This window comes from Sinocyclocheilus anshuiensis, unplaced genomic scaffold, assembly GCF_001515605.1.
Source record: "Sinocyclocheilus anshuiensis isolate Anshui unplaced genomic scaffold, SAMN03320099.WGS_v1.1 scaffold1074, whole genome shotgun sequence".
Taxonomy (NCBI): Eukaryota; Metazoa; Chordata; class Actinopteri; order Cypriniformes; family Cyprinidae; genus Sinocyclocheilus; species Sinocyclocheilus anshuiensis.
In genome coordinates, this window is record NW_015539894.1 from 629,157 (window position 1) to 644,342 (window position 15,186).

General features: G+C 50.3%; 2 protein-coding genes across 3 annotated transcripts in view; both read right to left on the bottom strand.

Moving 5' to 3' along the window:
* Window positions 1-1,189: 1,189 nt before the first annotated feature.
* Window positions 1,190-9,945, bottom strand: LOC107685890 (lysine-specific demethylase 5A-like). 2 transcript variants are annotated; one of them, XM_016482624.1, is made up of 20 exons: window positions 9,702-9,945; window positions 9,495-9,614; window positions 9,223-9,381; window positions 8,845-9,026; window positions 8,607-8,769; window positions 8,312-8,431; window positions 7,983-8,177; window positions 7,706-7,887; window positions 7,064-7,188; window positions 6,841-6,991; window positions 6,625-6,745; window positions 6,188-6,543; window positions 5,951-6,089; window positions 5,529-5,708; window positions 3,212-3,916; window positions 3,014-3,142; window positions 2,719-2,863; window positions 2,401-2,621; window positions 1,890-2,321; window positions 1,190-1,797 (listed from the first exon to the last, which is right to left on the bottom strand). In XM_016482624.1, the coding sequence occupies exons 1-20, from the start codon at window positions 9,846-9,848 to the stop codon at window positions 1,570-1,572; spliced, it is 4,200 nt and encodes a 1,399-aa protein (XP_016338110.1). In that variant the 5' UTR covers window positions 9,849-9,945; the 3' UTR covers window positions 1,190-1,569. The 2 variants fall into 2 exon arrangements, with proteins under 2 accessions (XP_016338110.1, XP_016338109.1); XM_016482623.1 differs by having other exon boundaries at window positions 6,625-6,748; window positions 9,702-9,944.
* Window positions 9,916-15,186, bottom strand: part of LOC107685902 (lysine-specific demethylase 5A-like) — an 8,494-nt gene continuing 3,223 nt past the window's right edge. Inside the window, exons 6-17 of the mRNA XM_016482634.1 lie at window positions 14,168-14,338; window positions 13,923-14,066; window positions 13,774-13,803; window positions 13,454-13,642; window positions 11,723-11,881; window positions 11,508-11,627; window positions 11,236-11,394; window positions 10,883-11,064; window positions 10,645-10,807; window positions 10,350-10,469; window positions 10,057-10,251; window positions 9,916-9,921 (exon numbers count right to left, since the gene is read on the bottom strand). Coding sequence (XP_016338120.1) covers window positions 9,916-9,921; window positions 10,057-10,251; window positions 10,350-10,469; window positions 10,645-10,807; window positions 10,883-11,064; window positions 11,236-11,394; window positions 11,508-11,627; window positions 11,723-11,881; window positions 13,454-13,642; window positions 13,774-13,803; window positions 13,923-14,066; window positions 14,168-14,338 — 1,638 coding nt within the window. The remainder of the gene's footprint in view (window positions 9,922-10,056; window positions 10,252-10,349; window positions 10,470-10,644; window positions 10,808-10,882; window positions 11,065-11,235; window positions 11,395-11,507; window positions 11,628-11,722; window positions 11,882-13,453; window positions 13,643-13,773; window positions 13,804-13,922; window positions 14,067-14,167; window positions 14,339-15,186) is intronic.

The window sequence follows — 15,186 nt, forward strand, 5'->3', positions numbered from 1 at the left end:
AGTGCGTGTGTGTGTATGTGTGAGAGTGTGTGTGCGTGTGTGAAAATTTGTGTGTGTGTGTGAGAATGCGTGTGAGTGCATGTGAGAGTGTGTGTGTGTGTGTGTGTATGTGTGAGTGCGTGTGTGAGTGCGTGTGTGTGAGAGTGCGTGAGAGAATGAGTGTGTGTGTGTGTGTGTGTGAGTGAGTGTGTGTGTGTGTGTGCGTGTGTGAGAGAGTGTGTGTGTATGTGTTTGAGTGTGTGTGTGTGTGTGTGAGTGAGCGTGTGAGAGAATGTGTGCGAGAATGTGTGTGTGAGTGCGTGTGTGTTTGAGTGTGTGTGTGTATGTGTGAGTGTGTGAGTGCTTGTGTGTGAGAGAATGTGTGTGAGCGAGTGTGTGCGTGAGAGTGCGTGTGTGAGAGTGTGTGTGTGAATGTGCGTGAGAGTGAGTGCGTGTGTGAGTGCGTGTGTGTGAGAGTGCGTGAGAGAATGAGTGTGTGTGTGTGTGTGAGTGTGTATGAGTGTGTGTGAGTGAGAATGTGTGTTAGTGTGTGTGTGCGTGAGAGTGCGTGTGTGAGAAAGCGTGTGTGAGAGAGCGTGTGTGTGTGTGTGCGTGTGTGAGTGTGTGTGAGTGCGTGTGAGAGTGCGTGTGTGTGTGTGTGTGTGTGTGTGCGTGAGCGTGCGAGCGTGTGAGAGTGCGTGTGACAGACTGAGCGTTAGTGAGTGTGTGTGTGTGTGAGAGAGTGTGTGTGTATGTGTTTGAGTGTGTGTGTGTGAGTGAGCGTGTGAGAGAATGTGTGTGAGAATGTGTGTGTGAGTGCGTGTGTTTGAGTGTGTGTGTGTATGTGTGAGAGTGTGTGAGTGCTTGTGTGTGAGAGAATGTGTGTGAGCGAGTGTGTGCGTGAGAGTGCGTGTGTGAGAGTGTGTGTGTGAATGTGCGTGAGAGTGAGCGTGTGTGTGAGAGATTGTGTGAGTGTGTGTGTGTGTGAGAGTGCGTGTGTGTGTGAGTGAGCGAGTGTGTGTGTGTGTGTGTGTGTGAGAGAGAGAGAGTGAGAGTGTGTGTGTCATGGTACATTATTGTTAACATGTTATGTCACAGCACTCAAGTTTCTCACAGGCTCAAATTATAAATTTCTTGTGAACTATTACACAGAAGAGAATGCTTTATTAGCAGTGACATTCACAATCAGACACAAACTTGACATATATCATCATCATCAATCATCTTTATTTGACAAAAGCTGAGAAAAAAACCTTCCCATCACGAACTGCTTAAAATCCTTTTACATAAATAGATTCGCTGTCCTCCGTATGCTGAGGGCAGAGACTCGGTCTGAACAGGAAGTTCACTGCTGCAGGATCTCATGGTGACGCAGCAGATCAACTGTGGACGTGGGTTAGTTAGTTAGTTTAGGAACTGAAAAGCAGAGATTTCCCCGAACCATGTTCATTCAGTCTTGATACATCAGGTGGCTCCTCCAGGACTACAATAATAATGAGCTACATCTATCATAAACAGGAAGTGATGTATTCTGTGCTGATGTAGCAGCTGGTTTCCCGTGCCGCGTTTGACAGGAGTGTGTTTGTGAGGTTAACTGCTCTCCCGAGGGTCGGTTAGGGGCAGCGCTGGGACAGACGGGCCGCTGCACACCGGCGAGGACATCACCACAGTCTCTGCTCTCACTGTAACAGCCGCGGCGGCTTTATGCGAGCAGGCCAAGCAGATGTAGTCTTCATTCTCAGCCATCTCACACGACACACCCACACACACCTGATGAAACCACTCGTCACAGCCGCCGTCACACTGGACCCAGTCCACCTGAACCCAGAGGAGAGCAAACACAGTGAATGAGACTCTGTCAGACACCAGTCACAGCGGTCTCGTTCAGACTCCAGCAGACGATCACTCACCTTATCCTTGCACGGCCGCTGGCAGTTCTTGGCGGCGCAGACGGCGTTCTCGTCGTTGGAGTCCTCCGCTCCAGACCAGTCGTACTTGGAGGGAATGTCCAGAATCTTCCGGCTCTTCTTCTCCAGGCCCTCCTTGGGAAACTCGGCCTTGGCCACCGCCTTCTCCTTCCTCTTGCGCTCCTTCTCCTCTTTAGCGAGACGCTTGGCCAGCTGCTTCAGCTCGCGGGACTTGTCCGGGTTCAGCTTCAGCTTCAGCTTCTTCTTGGCCTTGAGCTCCAGAACCCGTTTGATGTCTTTGGACTTGGACCGTCCCGGCACGCCGCCGCCGGCCAGAAGCAGCTGCTGCTCGGCTCGCTCCAGCTTCCTCTTCCTCTTCCTCTCCACGTCCTTCAGCTTCAGCTTGATGTGTTTGTCCAGCGAAGCGTCCTCAGGCTGCGGGAGCACAGCAGCTTAAAGAGGTCAATGTGTGGACACAAGAAACACGTGCATGCACAGTGACAGCGTATCTCACCTCCATGACCTGCAGGAACTTGTCTTCTGAGGGCGGGTGTGTGGCCTGCAGGATCCTCCAGATGTGCTGCGTCTCGTCCAGAGACACCTCCAGCAGGTCGCCCTCCATCATCAGCTCCTCCAGCTGGGCCTTGGCCGCCGGCGAAAGCTCCAGCACCGGAGGCTCCAGGCTGCGCGGCACCAGCGGCGTCTTCCTGGGCTGCTTGCGCGGCGCCGCCGGATCTGAGGAGGGAACGGAGATCAGGCTAGATCAGGTGATATATGCTGCGGTACTGGACCCTTCTGAATATAGATATATAAGTGTGTAGTGACATCTTACTCTGAGGACAGGACTTCGAGGCAGAGGAGTACGCGTGCTCCGTGCAGAAAGATGGTGTCGTGGGCCACATGTGACTGACCACCTCCTCCGACTTCACAGGAATCTCCTCGTCACAGAACAAGTACGGCTTCACCTCTCCTGAGTCCTGAGGAGAGAAACACGAGACAGAGAGACTGAGACGAGCAGCAGGGAAACCGCATCACATTAAGATGATCTTCATCCGATGAGGAGTGAACATCAACTACATGAAAACACTAATGTTGGTTGATCGTGTGTGTAGGGATTCATCACATACCTTTACGTCATATCCATAAGTCTCTCTAATGTCCTCGTCGGAGTCTGTCTCTTCGTTGTCATAGTCCACAGAGGGCCGTGGTGACGTGGCCCTGCTGAAACCGGCCTGCTGAAAGGTCTGGATGTGGCCCTGAGAGTGAAACAGAAGTTAGTCGTGGAGCACTGCTATAATCAGACGTGATGGTGTGGAGTCACGTGCCTGCAGGTCGGGGTTGGCGGCCGCCTTCTGCAGCTCAGCGTTGATGATCTTCTCGGTCTTCTCTCGCGCGGCAAGCTCCACCATGCGCTGGCTGAGCACGGAGAGCTTGGCCAGGGCGGAGGAGAGCTCGTCGGTGGCCAGGGCCTGTCGAGCGCGGTCCTGCCAGCCCATGGCTCTCTCGGTCAGACACTGCAGCGCCTCTCCCTCGGGCAGCCGCACTGGCAGCTTCTGCAGCGACACCAGCAGGGACAGGATGGTCTCCAGCCGCGGCCGCCGCGAGCGCTGGCACAGCGGACACAGGAACTTGCTCTCTTTGCTGCCGGACACCAGCTTCTTCTGTGAGCCGGCTTTGGGCAGCGGCACGCAGGCTCCGTGGAACCAGTCCCTGCACAGCTCGCACTGCAGCATGAAGCCGCTGGCTGTCTTACGGCACAGACAGAACTTCACCTCCTCGATGCGCTCCACCAGGGCCATCTTGGCCAGGTTAGCGGCGCGGAGCGAGTGGATGGCCTCCAGCTCCTGCCGCTCTCTGGCTTTGAAGGCGGCCACAACGGCGGCGGGGTCACGTGTGTCCTCCACACTGTCCTCCAGGTCGCTCAGAACATCCAGCTCCAGGCCGCGCTCCTTCTCCAGCAGCTCTTTGACACGCTTGCGCTTGCTCTTGCTGCTGCCGTACACGCCGATGTCCACACGCGGACTGAGCACCTGCAAGAGATCCAGCCCGAATGAGAAAGATGAAAGTCTCCGGTTCACTCAGCAGCGGACTGTCCTGAACTCACTGGCTGATACTTGTTCTAGTTTTCAGCATAAACTCATGTAATTTTGATCAATTTCTCAGAAAACAAGACTTGTTTTCTTAAGCCACTTTGCGTCTCAAGTAAATGCATCTTGATTTAAGAATATTTAGCTATTTGGCGAAGATGGCGGCGTGGTGTCGTATCCTGGCAGGTGCTACGACTCCACTTTTTTTATACCTAGCTGGCCGTTTTCTTTGCCTTTATACACATTTGTCAGAGACCATTTTAAACTTTACTTGCAGAGTTAAACGTTGCAAACACGAAAAAATTGAATCTACGTTTCGTGGTGTGTTTTTTCTACTATTACTTTTTTCTACGGCTGCATTACCGGTACGTGCTGTGTCCAGAACTCTCCACGTGGATCAGTTGTGCTCCAAAAACTCGAGTAGTTATGCTGCACATGGGAAAAACTGTTTATATTCTGGTTTTCTCCAGTTATCTACTTGTGTGGGAAGTTTTCATCATAACCTGCTCGGATACTATGCAGTTTATTCATCTGTTCTGGACTATGGACACGCTGTGATGCGTAAATATGCCTCTAGACAACGGGGTTTTGCTGCGCCGTCACGAAACACTCATGGGCTCTTGCTTATTTTACTGCTGCTCTCTGGGGATGTTCAATTAAATCCGGGACCGGTTAACCCGATAATACAGCTGGACTCTGGAGTTGAGCCTCATTTGGGGACGACCTCGGCAGCGTCTCACGACGAGGTGAGTGCCTGGGGATTTCCCGTGGATGTACCAGGCCCGTCAAACAGCAATGTGTGTTTAATTAACAACGTACACAATGCTCCAGTGCACAATATTTCTACACTGCTCGGCGGAGATTCTACTAGATCTACCAAGGCTCCAATGACTACACTTAACATCTCCACGTGTCGAAATCCTGCGGTAAGAAAGCAGACTGTATGTAGAATTTTTCAGACTGTAAATCACGCGAAGGTTTTGTGGGACCCGAATGTGAAACCGAGAGGACTTTTTGGTGGACATTTGAATATCAGGAGTATTGTTTCAAAGAACGAACAGTTGTCTCATTTACTCCCTTTTCAAATAAAGTTTAATAATAATAATAATTTGTACTGGAAAACGAGACAAAAAATACAGAGGACATCATGTTTAGCAGTCCAGAAACCAAGTATGTCATGAAGACATTTATATCCATAAAAATACTGGTCAAAATTATGGGCACTAAACCAAATAATTGCACATCATTCTCTCCTACATATTCCACTAGTGCAGGGGTTCTCCCTCGAGATCCACTTTCCTGCAGAGTTCAGCTCCAACCTTGATCAAACTCACCTGCCAGTAACTTTCTAGTGATCCTGAACACCTTGATGAGCTTGTTCAGGTGTGTTCAAGGGCCAGAGTTGAGAACCCCTACACTAATGTGTCATTGTGTAAAACCTGCTGTAAGAGGTGAGTGTGTGTGTGTGAGTGTCACCTGCAGCAGGGTGTGTGTGTGAGTGTGTGTGTGTGTGTGTGTGTGTGTGTGTGTGTGTGTGAGTGTGAGTGTGTGTCACCTGCAGCAGGGTGTAGGTGGAGTTCTTCTTCAGGAAGGTGCGGGCGGTTCTCTCTCTCCAGGCTCTAGCAGAAGCCACCTGTGACTCCACCTGCGGCAGAGCCTCTAATCTGACTGGGATGGAGCGTCCTCTCGCTAACAGACCCTCCAGCTGCTCCAGGTAGGCGTAGTTACTGCCGTTCTGCTCATGGAGATCAAGACATGGGTCACATGATGTGCTACAACTGATAAAGCTGAATCAACATTGATGAGATAGTAACAATGATAATCTCTTCCACAGCATTCATGCCCTTGATCTTTATAGAAACATCTCTGAACTAGCATGCGCTGTTCAAACATCATCTCAAAGAGTCACATGACCCTTAAGTCTGCATGTCTTGTGTTTACTCTAAACCTCTAGTTGCCTGTGAAACACACAGTCACCTGAATGGCCTCCACTTTGGCCATCCACTCTTTGGCTTTGTGCAGGGCATCTCTGAGGGCCAGAACATTGGGCAGGTACGCTGGGATATTCTTGGCCTCCATCACGATGCTTTCCAGCATCAGCAGACTGTGGCGAGGCCTGCAGAGAGACAGACGGACGACAGTCACAACCACAGAATTTCACAACAACCCAAGACTAAATGGTTTGCTTGAGTTTTGGCCGTAACGAGAGGTCACCTGGCCTGCAGGCAGGCGCGCGCCCGCTCCTCCCAGTGCTCAGACAGCGTCAGCAGCTCCTGCAGCTCGGCCATGGCCTTCTCCACGGCATGATGGGGCGGCAGGCCCACGCCCGAGTCGATCTGCCGCTTCATCAGCTCCAGCGTGAGGCGCTGCGGCTCCATCAGCGTCAGCTGCACCTCATCCAGCCAGCGCGCCTGCTGCAGCTCCTGCTTGAGCCTCGGCAGCTCCGGCAGCTCTAGCTCCAGCCCTGAGCCCAGCTCCAGCAGCGCCTGCAGCTTCCCGGAGTCCGGAGTCTCGTCGGCCAGCGCCGCCTGCGCCCGCTCGTGGAAGTCCTGCACACTCTCCAGCAGCTCCTGCGGCACACACACACACAGGAGGGCACACGTCAGATCATATATCAGACCTCAGACGGCTGCGGAGGCTCGTGGACTCACCCTAACGTGTCGGGCCTGGCTGATGACGCAGGGCAGGCGGTACAGCTGCTCCACAAACACCTTCAGCTCCTCCACCGTCAGCTTGCTACCAGCTTTCTGTGCGCTGCTCTCGGGACGCTCTCTTCTTCACACACACACACACACACTAGGGCTGAGTGATGGCACACACACACACACACACACAATCACACTAGTCAGCGTTCAGCAGTGACTGACCTGTGCCTCTGCTTCTGGCTGAGCAGCAGCTGCGCCACAGACAAGCAGGTCTCGGCCTCCTTCACCGTGTCTCTCAGGCTGCGCAGCAGGCTGTTCTCGGGGTACTTCCTGTCCTCTGCGTCCTCCAGCAGCACCTTCAGCTCGATCAGATCTGTGGAAGCAGAGCCACCCGTTTATAACCTGCAGATGTGGACTAAAGTGGCCACTCAGAGTCGTGTCTGACCTCTCTTGCTCTTGTTATCGGCCGCCAGCGCCTCCGTGACCCTCTTGGCCCAGGTGTCGTAAGACTGCGCACGTGACTTCACCCCGTAGAGCATGGCGGGAAACTCATCCTGATCGTACCTGAACCTGCAGCACACGGTAATAGTCAAGTCAAGTCAAGTCTGCTTTATTGTCAATTCTTCCACATGTACAGCACATACACACAGAGAATTGAAATTGCGTTACTCTCAGACCCTTGGTGCATATAGATAACACTAACAGTAGAACATAAATACATAATAAAACTAGGCCTTATAGTTTAGCTTAACCAGTCTGACATGTTAATCAGCACATCAGGCCATCACTGAAAGAATCGAGTGATACAGCGATGTGTAAAGAGTAGTTCACTTCCAGAATAAAAATCCTGTCATCATTTACTCACCCTCCACTTGCTCCAAACCTGCATGAGTTTCTTTCTTCTGTTGAACACAAAAGAAGGTATTCTGAAAAATGTTGGTATCCGAACAGTTGATGAGCACCATTGACTTCCATATCAACAAGTGGAGGATGAATAAATGATGACAGATTTTTAATTCTGGAAGTGAACCAATCCTGTGAGTGAGAGGGAGCGGCGCAGGTGTGTGGAGAAGAAGAGCAGGCTTACCGCAGGCACTTGTTGCTGGCTGCGCAGCTGCAGAGCTCAGCTGCGTGATGCAGACACACCAGACGCTGCGGGCTGCAGCTGCAGGTGAGCGCAGACAGGAAGCAGGTGGTCTTGCACTTCCAGCACTGCCGCTCGTCATCAGGCACCAGCTCAAACACCTCCTGCTCCGAGCACAGCACCCCCTGCAGGATGGGAGGAGTCACAATCATTTAAGTAGATTGGTGAAATACTCGCGGCAGTGAGATGCTGGTGCCATGTGAGGCCGGGTCTCTCTCACCGTCTCCTGCACGGCTGCTCTCAGTCGGCTCTCCTCCTCGATCATGTCTCCGAGCTCTCGGACCACAGCCGCCGCCAGCTCCACGTCCAGACTCTCAGGATCGGCCGCCATCTTACACACCAGCTCCTCATGGGAGAAGACGCAGTAGCGCTGCAGACGCCGGTAATGCGCCACACACTGCCTCCCGATGGGCAGCTGCACAACACACACACACACACACACACACACACACACACACACACACACACACGTATACGTCATCACACACATCTACATACAAACACAGCAAACCACATGCTGAAGATTCACTGTGGCTCTAGAGGACGCACCCAGTCTGCAGTGCAGAAGTTGACTGCCTCAGCAAAGTTGTAGCCTTGATTGAAGCCGCTGTGATAGGCTCTTGGGAAGGTGACGACAAACTCTCCCGCGCACTGATTGGTCCGGTACACCTGTATGATAATGAGCCCTGTCAGTGACTGCTGAGGAATATCTGTCAATAACACTGTCCTAAAATACTGCTGCCAGGGGTGAAATATCTCATCTCATTGTTCATTTCTTAAGCAAGTGTTAAGCTGGTTTGCCGGTGAGCAGCAGAATGCAGGGCAGATGCAGAGGAGGCCGTACCGGGACGCCGTGCTCCATGAGGAGGTTGGGGTTCATCAGGGTGACCAGCTGATGCAGGAGGTCTGGCTGAGAGTCGAAGAGCTCCGGAGCCACTTTCTTCATGACGGACTCCAGCTGCTCGGCGGCGTGTGCTGGAACGCCGTACCAGGTCTTGGGCTCGCCCCTGATCAACAGACACACACGTCACTCGTCTCAGTGTCTCAGGCGCTGAACATCAGCACGAGTGCGCAGGACTCACCAGTGCAGGTAGTTGATGGAGTAGCTCCAGTGGTCCTCGATGTGCCAGCAGAAGGACGAGAAGCACATGCCCACGTACAGCCAGGGCACCTTCATGCCGCTGATGTCCCCGCTGATGTGCGTCAGCACCGACTGCTCCAGCACCGGCATGTTGTTCAGGTTCCAGCCCGAGCTCGCGTACTCCTGCGCACACGACATCACCAGTGAAATCGACACTCACGTGAGAATCAGGAAGACCTGTCTATGGTCATATCTCACCACAGAATCACAAGAGAAATAGAGGAAACACACACATATATGTGTGCGTGTATAACATGAATAAATGAAATTTCTTCATGCACTAGTGTGAGATGCAGCTGTATGAAATGAAGCATCTTACATCCTCGTCGCCGATGAGTTTTCTCTTGCCGTCTCGCACTGGGAATCCGCTGCCCATGTCTTTGGAGCTGATATCAGCGCCGTACTCCACGATCACGTCCTCCTCGATGCTGCTGACCAGACGCCAGAACTCCTTCTCCACCAGCTCCGTGGGCACCATCTGACACACACACACACACTCAGCATGTTTACATGTGTTAGCGCTGCACTCTGAACCCAGAACTCTGCTTTAACTCTTGAGAAGCGTGTAGACGCTCTTTACCAGGCACTTACGTGAACAGGCATGTTGAAGTAATCAGACTTGAAGTGGTCGGCCATCTCGCCGAAGCTCTGGAGCGTGTACTCGCGCACGGCCTGCTCGAAGCCGAACGCCTCGCGAGGCTTGCTGCACTCCTGTGTGACGGGAGATCAGTGCATCACAGAGGAGCATTCGTTACAGCATGTGTGTGTGTGTGTACTGAGCTGTGAGGGCGGCTGTACCTCTGCCACACACTTGGGGCAGCGCCAGTCTCCTTTGGGCACGTCCTGCAGTGGCGGGATCAGGCAGAAAGTGTGATAGCTGTCATCACAGCCGTCACACAGCAGGAGGCGGTCCTCCTCGTCGCCCCGCCCACACGCCATGCACATGTACAGGTCGATCTGTCAGTCACACACACAGAGTCCACTACTAGCGATTAAAGAATCAAAGAGTGTTTTAGATCTAAAACACACAGAACACACGTTTTCCCTGGTGAAAAAAGTACACTTCCATAATGTACTTAAAGTGCTCTATTTTTGCGCACTAATTTTGTACTTAATATATTAAAAATCCGTCTTTAGTACTTCTTAAGATAACCGGCTCCTGCACGGCTGCTCTCAGTCGGCTCTCCTCCTCGATCATGTCTCCGAGCTCTCGGACCACAGCCGCCGCCAGCTCCACGTCCAGACTCTCAGGATCGGCCGCCATCTTACACACCAGCTCCTCATGGGAGAAGACGCAGTAGCGCTGCAGACGCCGGTAATGCGCCACACACTGCCTCCCGATGGGCAGCTGCACAACACACACACACGTATACGTCATCACACACATCTACATACAAACACAGCAAACCACATGCTGAAGATTCACTGTGGCTCTAGAGGACGCACCCAGTCTGCAGTGCAGAAGTTGACTGCCTCAGCAAAGTTGTAGCCTTGATTGAAGCCGCTGTGATAGGCTCTTGGGAAGGTGACGACAAACTCTCCCGCGCACTGATTGGTCCGGTACACCTGTATGATAATGAGCCCTGTCAGTGACTGCTGAGGAATATCTGTCAATAACACTGTCCTAAAATACTGCTGCCAGGGGTGAAATATCTCATCTCATTGTTCATTTCTTAAGCAAGTGTTAAGCTGGTTTGCCGGTGAGCAGCAGAATGCAGGGCAGATGCAGAGGAGGCCGCACCGGGACGCCGTGCTCCATGAGGAGGTTGGGGTTCATCAGGGTGACCAGCTGATGCAGGAGGTCTGGCTGAGAGTCGAAGAGCTCCGGAGCCACTTTCTTCATGACGGACTCCAGCTGCTCGGCGGCGTGTGCTGGAACGCCGTACCAGGTCTTGGGCTCGCCCCTGATCAACAGACACACACGTCACTCGTCTCAGTGTCTCAGGCGCTGAACATCAGCACGAGTGCGCAGGACTCACCAGTGCAGGTAGTTGATGGAGTAGCTCCAGTGGTCCTCGATGTGCCAGCAGAAGGACGAGAAGCACATGCCCACGTACAGCCAGGGCACCTTCATGCCGCTGATGTCCCCGCTGATGTGCGTCAGCACCGACTGCTCCAGCACCGGCATGTTGTTCAGATTCCAGCCCGAGCTCGCATACTCCTGCGCATACACGTGAGAATCAGGAAGACCTGTCTATGGTCATATCTCACCACAGAATCACAAGAGAAATAGAGGAAACACACACATATATGTGTGCGTGTATAACATGAATAAATGAAATTTCTTCATGCACTAGTGTGAGATGCAGCTGTATGAAATGAAGCATCTTACATCCTCGTCGCCGATGAGTTTTCTCTTGCCGTCTCGCACTGGGAATCCGCTGCCCATGTCTTTGGAGCTGATATCAGCGCCGTACTCCACGATCACGTCCTCCTCGATGCTGCTGACCAGACGCCAGAACTCCTTCTCCACCAGCTCCGTGGGCACCATCTGACACACACACACACACTCAGCATGTTTACATGTGTTAGCGCTGCACTCTGAACCCAGAACTCTGCTTTAACTCTTGAGAAGCGTGTAGACGCTCTTTACCAGGCACTTACGTGAACAGGCATGTTGAAGTAATCAGACTTGAAGTGGTCGGCCATCTCGCCGAAGCTCTGGAGCGTGTACTCGCGCACGGCCTGCTCGAAGCCGAACGCCTCGCGAGGCTTGCTGCACTCCTGTGTGACGGGAGATCAGTGCATCACAGAGGAGCATTCGTTACAGCATGTGTGTGTGTGTGTGTGTGTGTACTGAGCTGTGAGGGCGGCTGTACCTCTGCCACACACTTGGGGCAGCGCCAGTCTCCTTTGGGCACGTCCTGCAGTGGCGGGATCAGGCAGAAAGTGTGATAGCTGTCATCACAGCCGTCACACAGCAGGAGGCGGTCCTCCTCGTCGCCCCGCCCACACGCCATGCACATGTACAGGTCGATCTGTCAGTCACACACACAGAGTCCACTACTAGCGATTAAAGAATCAAAGAGTGTTTTAGATCTAAAACACACAGAACACACGTTTTCCCTGGTGAAAAAAGTACACTTCCATAATGTACTTAAAGTGCTCTATTTTTGCGCACTAATTTTGTACTTAATATATTAAAAATCCGTCTTTAGTACTTCTTAAGATAACCTTAAGAACATCTGAGTGTACTCAACTGTGCTATTTTGGGACACCATGAATATGAACTAAAATGTGCTAAAAATGTAAAAGGTACCACTTGAACCCATCTTTGTATGAAAATTTACTACAGGTGGTAACGAAATAAATTTTTTAATACAGAGATAGTATGTTAAAAGCACATTTTAGTTCATATACATGGTGTCTCAAAAAAGCACAGTTGAGTACAATTAGATGTTCTTATGAAGTACTAAAGATGGATTTTTTATATATTAAGTACAAAATTAGTGCACGAAAATAGAGCACTTTAAGTACATTATGGAAGTGTACTTTTTTTCCCACCTGGGTTGCAGAGGTCGCTCACACAGAACATGCTCAAAAACTTCAGAACAGAAAAGAGCGCTGAGTCTAAAGATGTGTTTTGAAATGATGAACTGTTGACTCTGAAATACTAAAGCATGGAGTGCCACAGGGCTCAGTATTAGGTCCTTTACTCTTCTCCTTGTACAAGCTCCTCTTAGGGGATATCATCACGAAGCGTGGCATTAGTTTTCACTGTTTATGCAGATGACTCTCAGCTCTATATTTGCTCCAGACCTGACAAATTTGAGAAGTTAGGAGACTGAATCTGTATTGTCAAAAACTGGATCTCGGCTGCATGATTGTTTATATCCTTGCACAATGTAATTTTATTATCATCCAGCTGTAATCTGCTAGATGTGACTGTAAAGCATGAATATATTATGAACATTAACATCATGATTTTCTGTAAAGCTAATTTGAAATGATGAGTGTTGTGAAAAGCGTTGTAAAATTTACTGGACACAGAATCTTAGAAAGGTGATGAATGAAGAGCTGCATTCATGACTGTAACGGCTCTGCTGATGAATCTCATTACGTATGTATCTGGCAGACGCTTTTATCCAAAGTGTCTCACATTGCATGGGTTATCTGACAAGACAGGTTAGTGGAAATGAGCCAAAAATCACATCACTAGTTTGTCTCCAAAAAATCTCGATAATTTCCCCAGCAACTCTTGGACAACAAGTCAGCCATTGTGATGGTAATAAAATGGTGTTCATGTTAAGGAAACGGATCCATTGGGAATGAGTGTAATGAGTCTGATTGCTGGAAGCTTCTGATTCCACACAAACATTCTGGACAGAGATGTTGACTTCAAGGTGTCTCCTGGTTACAGTTTGTCCCTGTATTCGAATGACGGAGACACATTAATGCAGATCTTTAAGTGTAAACAGCAGAGAGGCTGCGCCGCAGGTCAGATACAGAAGTATAACAGGCCTTTTAGTGCAGTTTGTACTGAACAATGTAAAAGCTCAAGCACAGGAACACATTTATAATGCATTATGACACACAAACGTCATACTCACATAATTGACCTCCAGCACCTCCTTGCGCGGACGCATTTTAAAAGCAAATGCCTGAGCCCTCATGTGCTTCTGTTTCCTGAGGAAGCCCTCGTCATCTGGACACACACACACACACACACACACACACACACACACACTGATCGCAGGACTGGAGAACAGCAAGTTCTTGCTCATGCAAATTGGTCCAAAATGAGGAAACCAGCAGCAGCAACACAAACATCACAGACACACAAAAACCATCTAATAGTGTGTGTGTGTGACAGTATGAATGTTGTTTATTTATCCACTGCATTATACACAATCACACTTCATCTGAACACCTGCACGGCTTTGGGCTCCGTGTTTTCTCTCTGAGAGACACAAGCATCACATCAGCACAGGCTCAGAGGACACATTCAAATAAATGCTGTTCTTTTGATCTTTCTATTCAAAGAAGATTGTCTGTATGAGGCCTGACAGAGAAACTAACCTCGTCCTTGAGCCGTCGAGGGGAACGTCTCTCCGCTCGTCTCTCCTTCTCTTCATCCTCATCTGCGCCCTCTTCTTCTCCACCTCCAATGCCTTCATCCACATCCTCGGTGTCAGGGGCTTCTGGGTAAAGCCTGTGAACGCTCTATACACACACACACACACACACACACACACACACACAGACACCTGTCAGGAGCGACACGAGACACACGTCATCACAGCAGCTGCAGGAGTCAGACTCACGGTCAGCGTCACTCCGGTCTGGAAGAGCTCATACGGATACAGGATCCGCTCGAAGTGAGAGCGCAGCAGTGACCCCACACCTTTCCCGGCTGGAAAACCCATGCGACTGCTGATCCTGGACCAGCGCTTCTCCTTACAGACCACCTCAAAACCTCCTTCTGCAGACACCAGCTGCCAGAACACAGAGAGAAGAGATCAGACGTGTGCCGTTCCCTCTTCAGCGCAGCGTTTGCTCATCCGGTGTTACATTTTACTGTGTTATATCATTAAATAACGTATTGACACACAAATGTTCAATGTAGTAACAGCCTTAATAAAAACAATAAAACACAAAGTTCAAAAGCTTGGGTTTGGTAAGAATCTCTTCTGCTCATCAAGGCTGCATTTACTGCATTTATAAAACAGTAAAACAGTGAAATATTATTACAATGTAAAACAGCTGTTTTCTATGTGAATATCTGTTAAACTGTAATTTATTTCTGTGATGCGCAGCTGTATTTTCAGCATCATTACTCCAGTCTTCAGTGTCACATGATCTTCAGAAATCATAATAATATGCAGATTTGCTGCTCAAGACACATTTCTGATTATTATCAAAGTCGAAAACAGTTGTTACAGGATACATTTTATTTTTCAGGATTCACAGATGAATAGAAAGTTCAAAGTTAAAGTAAATGTCTTTAATGTCACTTTTGATCGATTTAATGCATCCTTGATGAATAAAACCATTCATTTCTCTCAAATAAAATGCCACTTAGCACAAACTCCTGAAGGGTAGCGTATATAACACAAGTCTCACAGCATGAAGGCTGATGTGAGCGTGTGTTTGCAGCACACACACACGCTCACACACACACGCGCTCACACACACGCGCTCACACACACACATACTCATACTCACACACACACACACTCATACTCACACACACTCATACTCACACACCCACACCCACCCACGCTCACACACACACACACACACGCACACACACACATACTCACACACACACACACACACACAC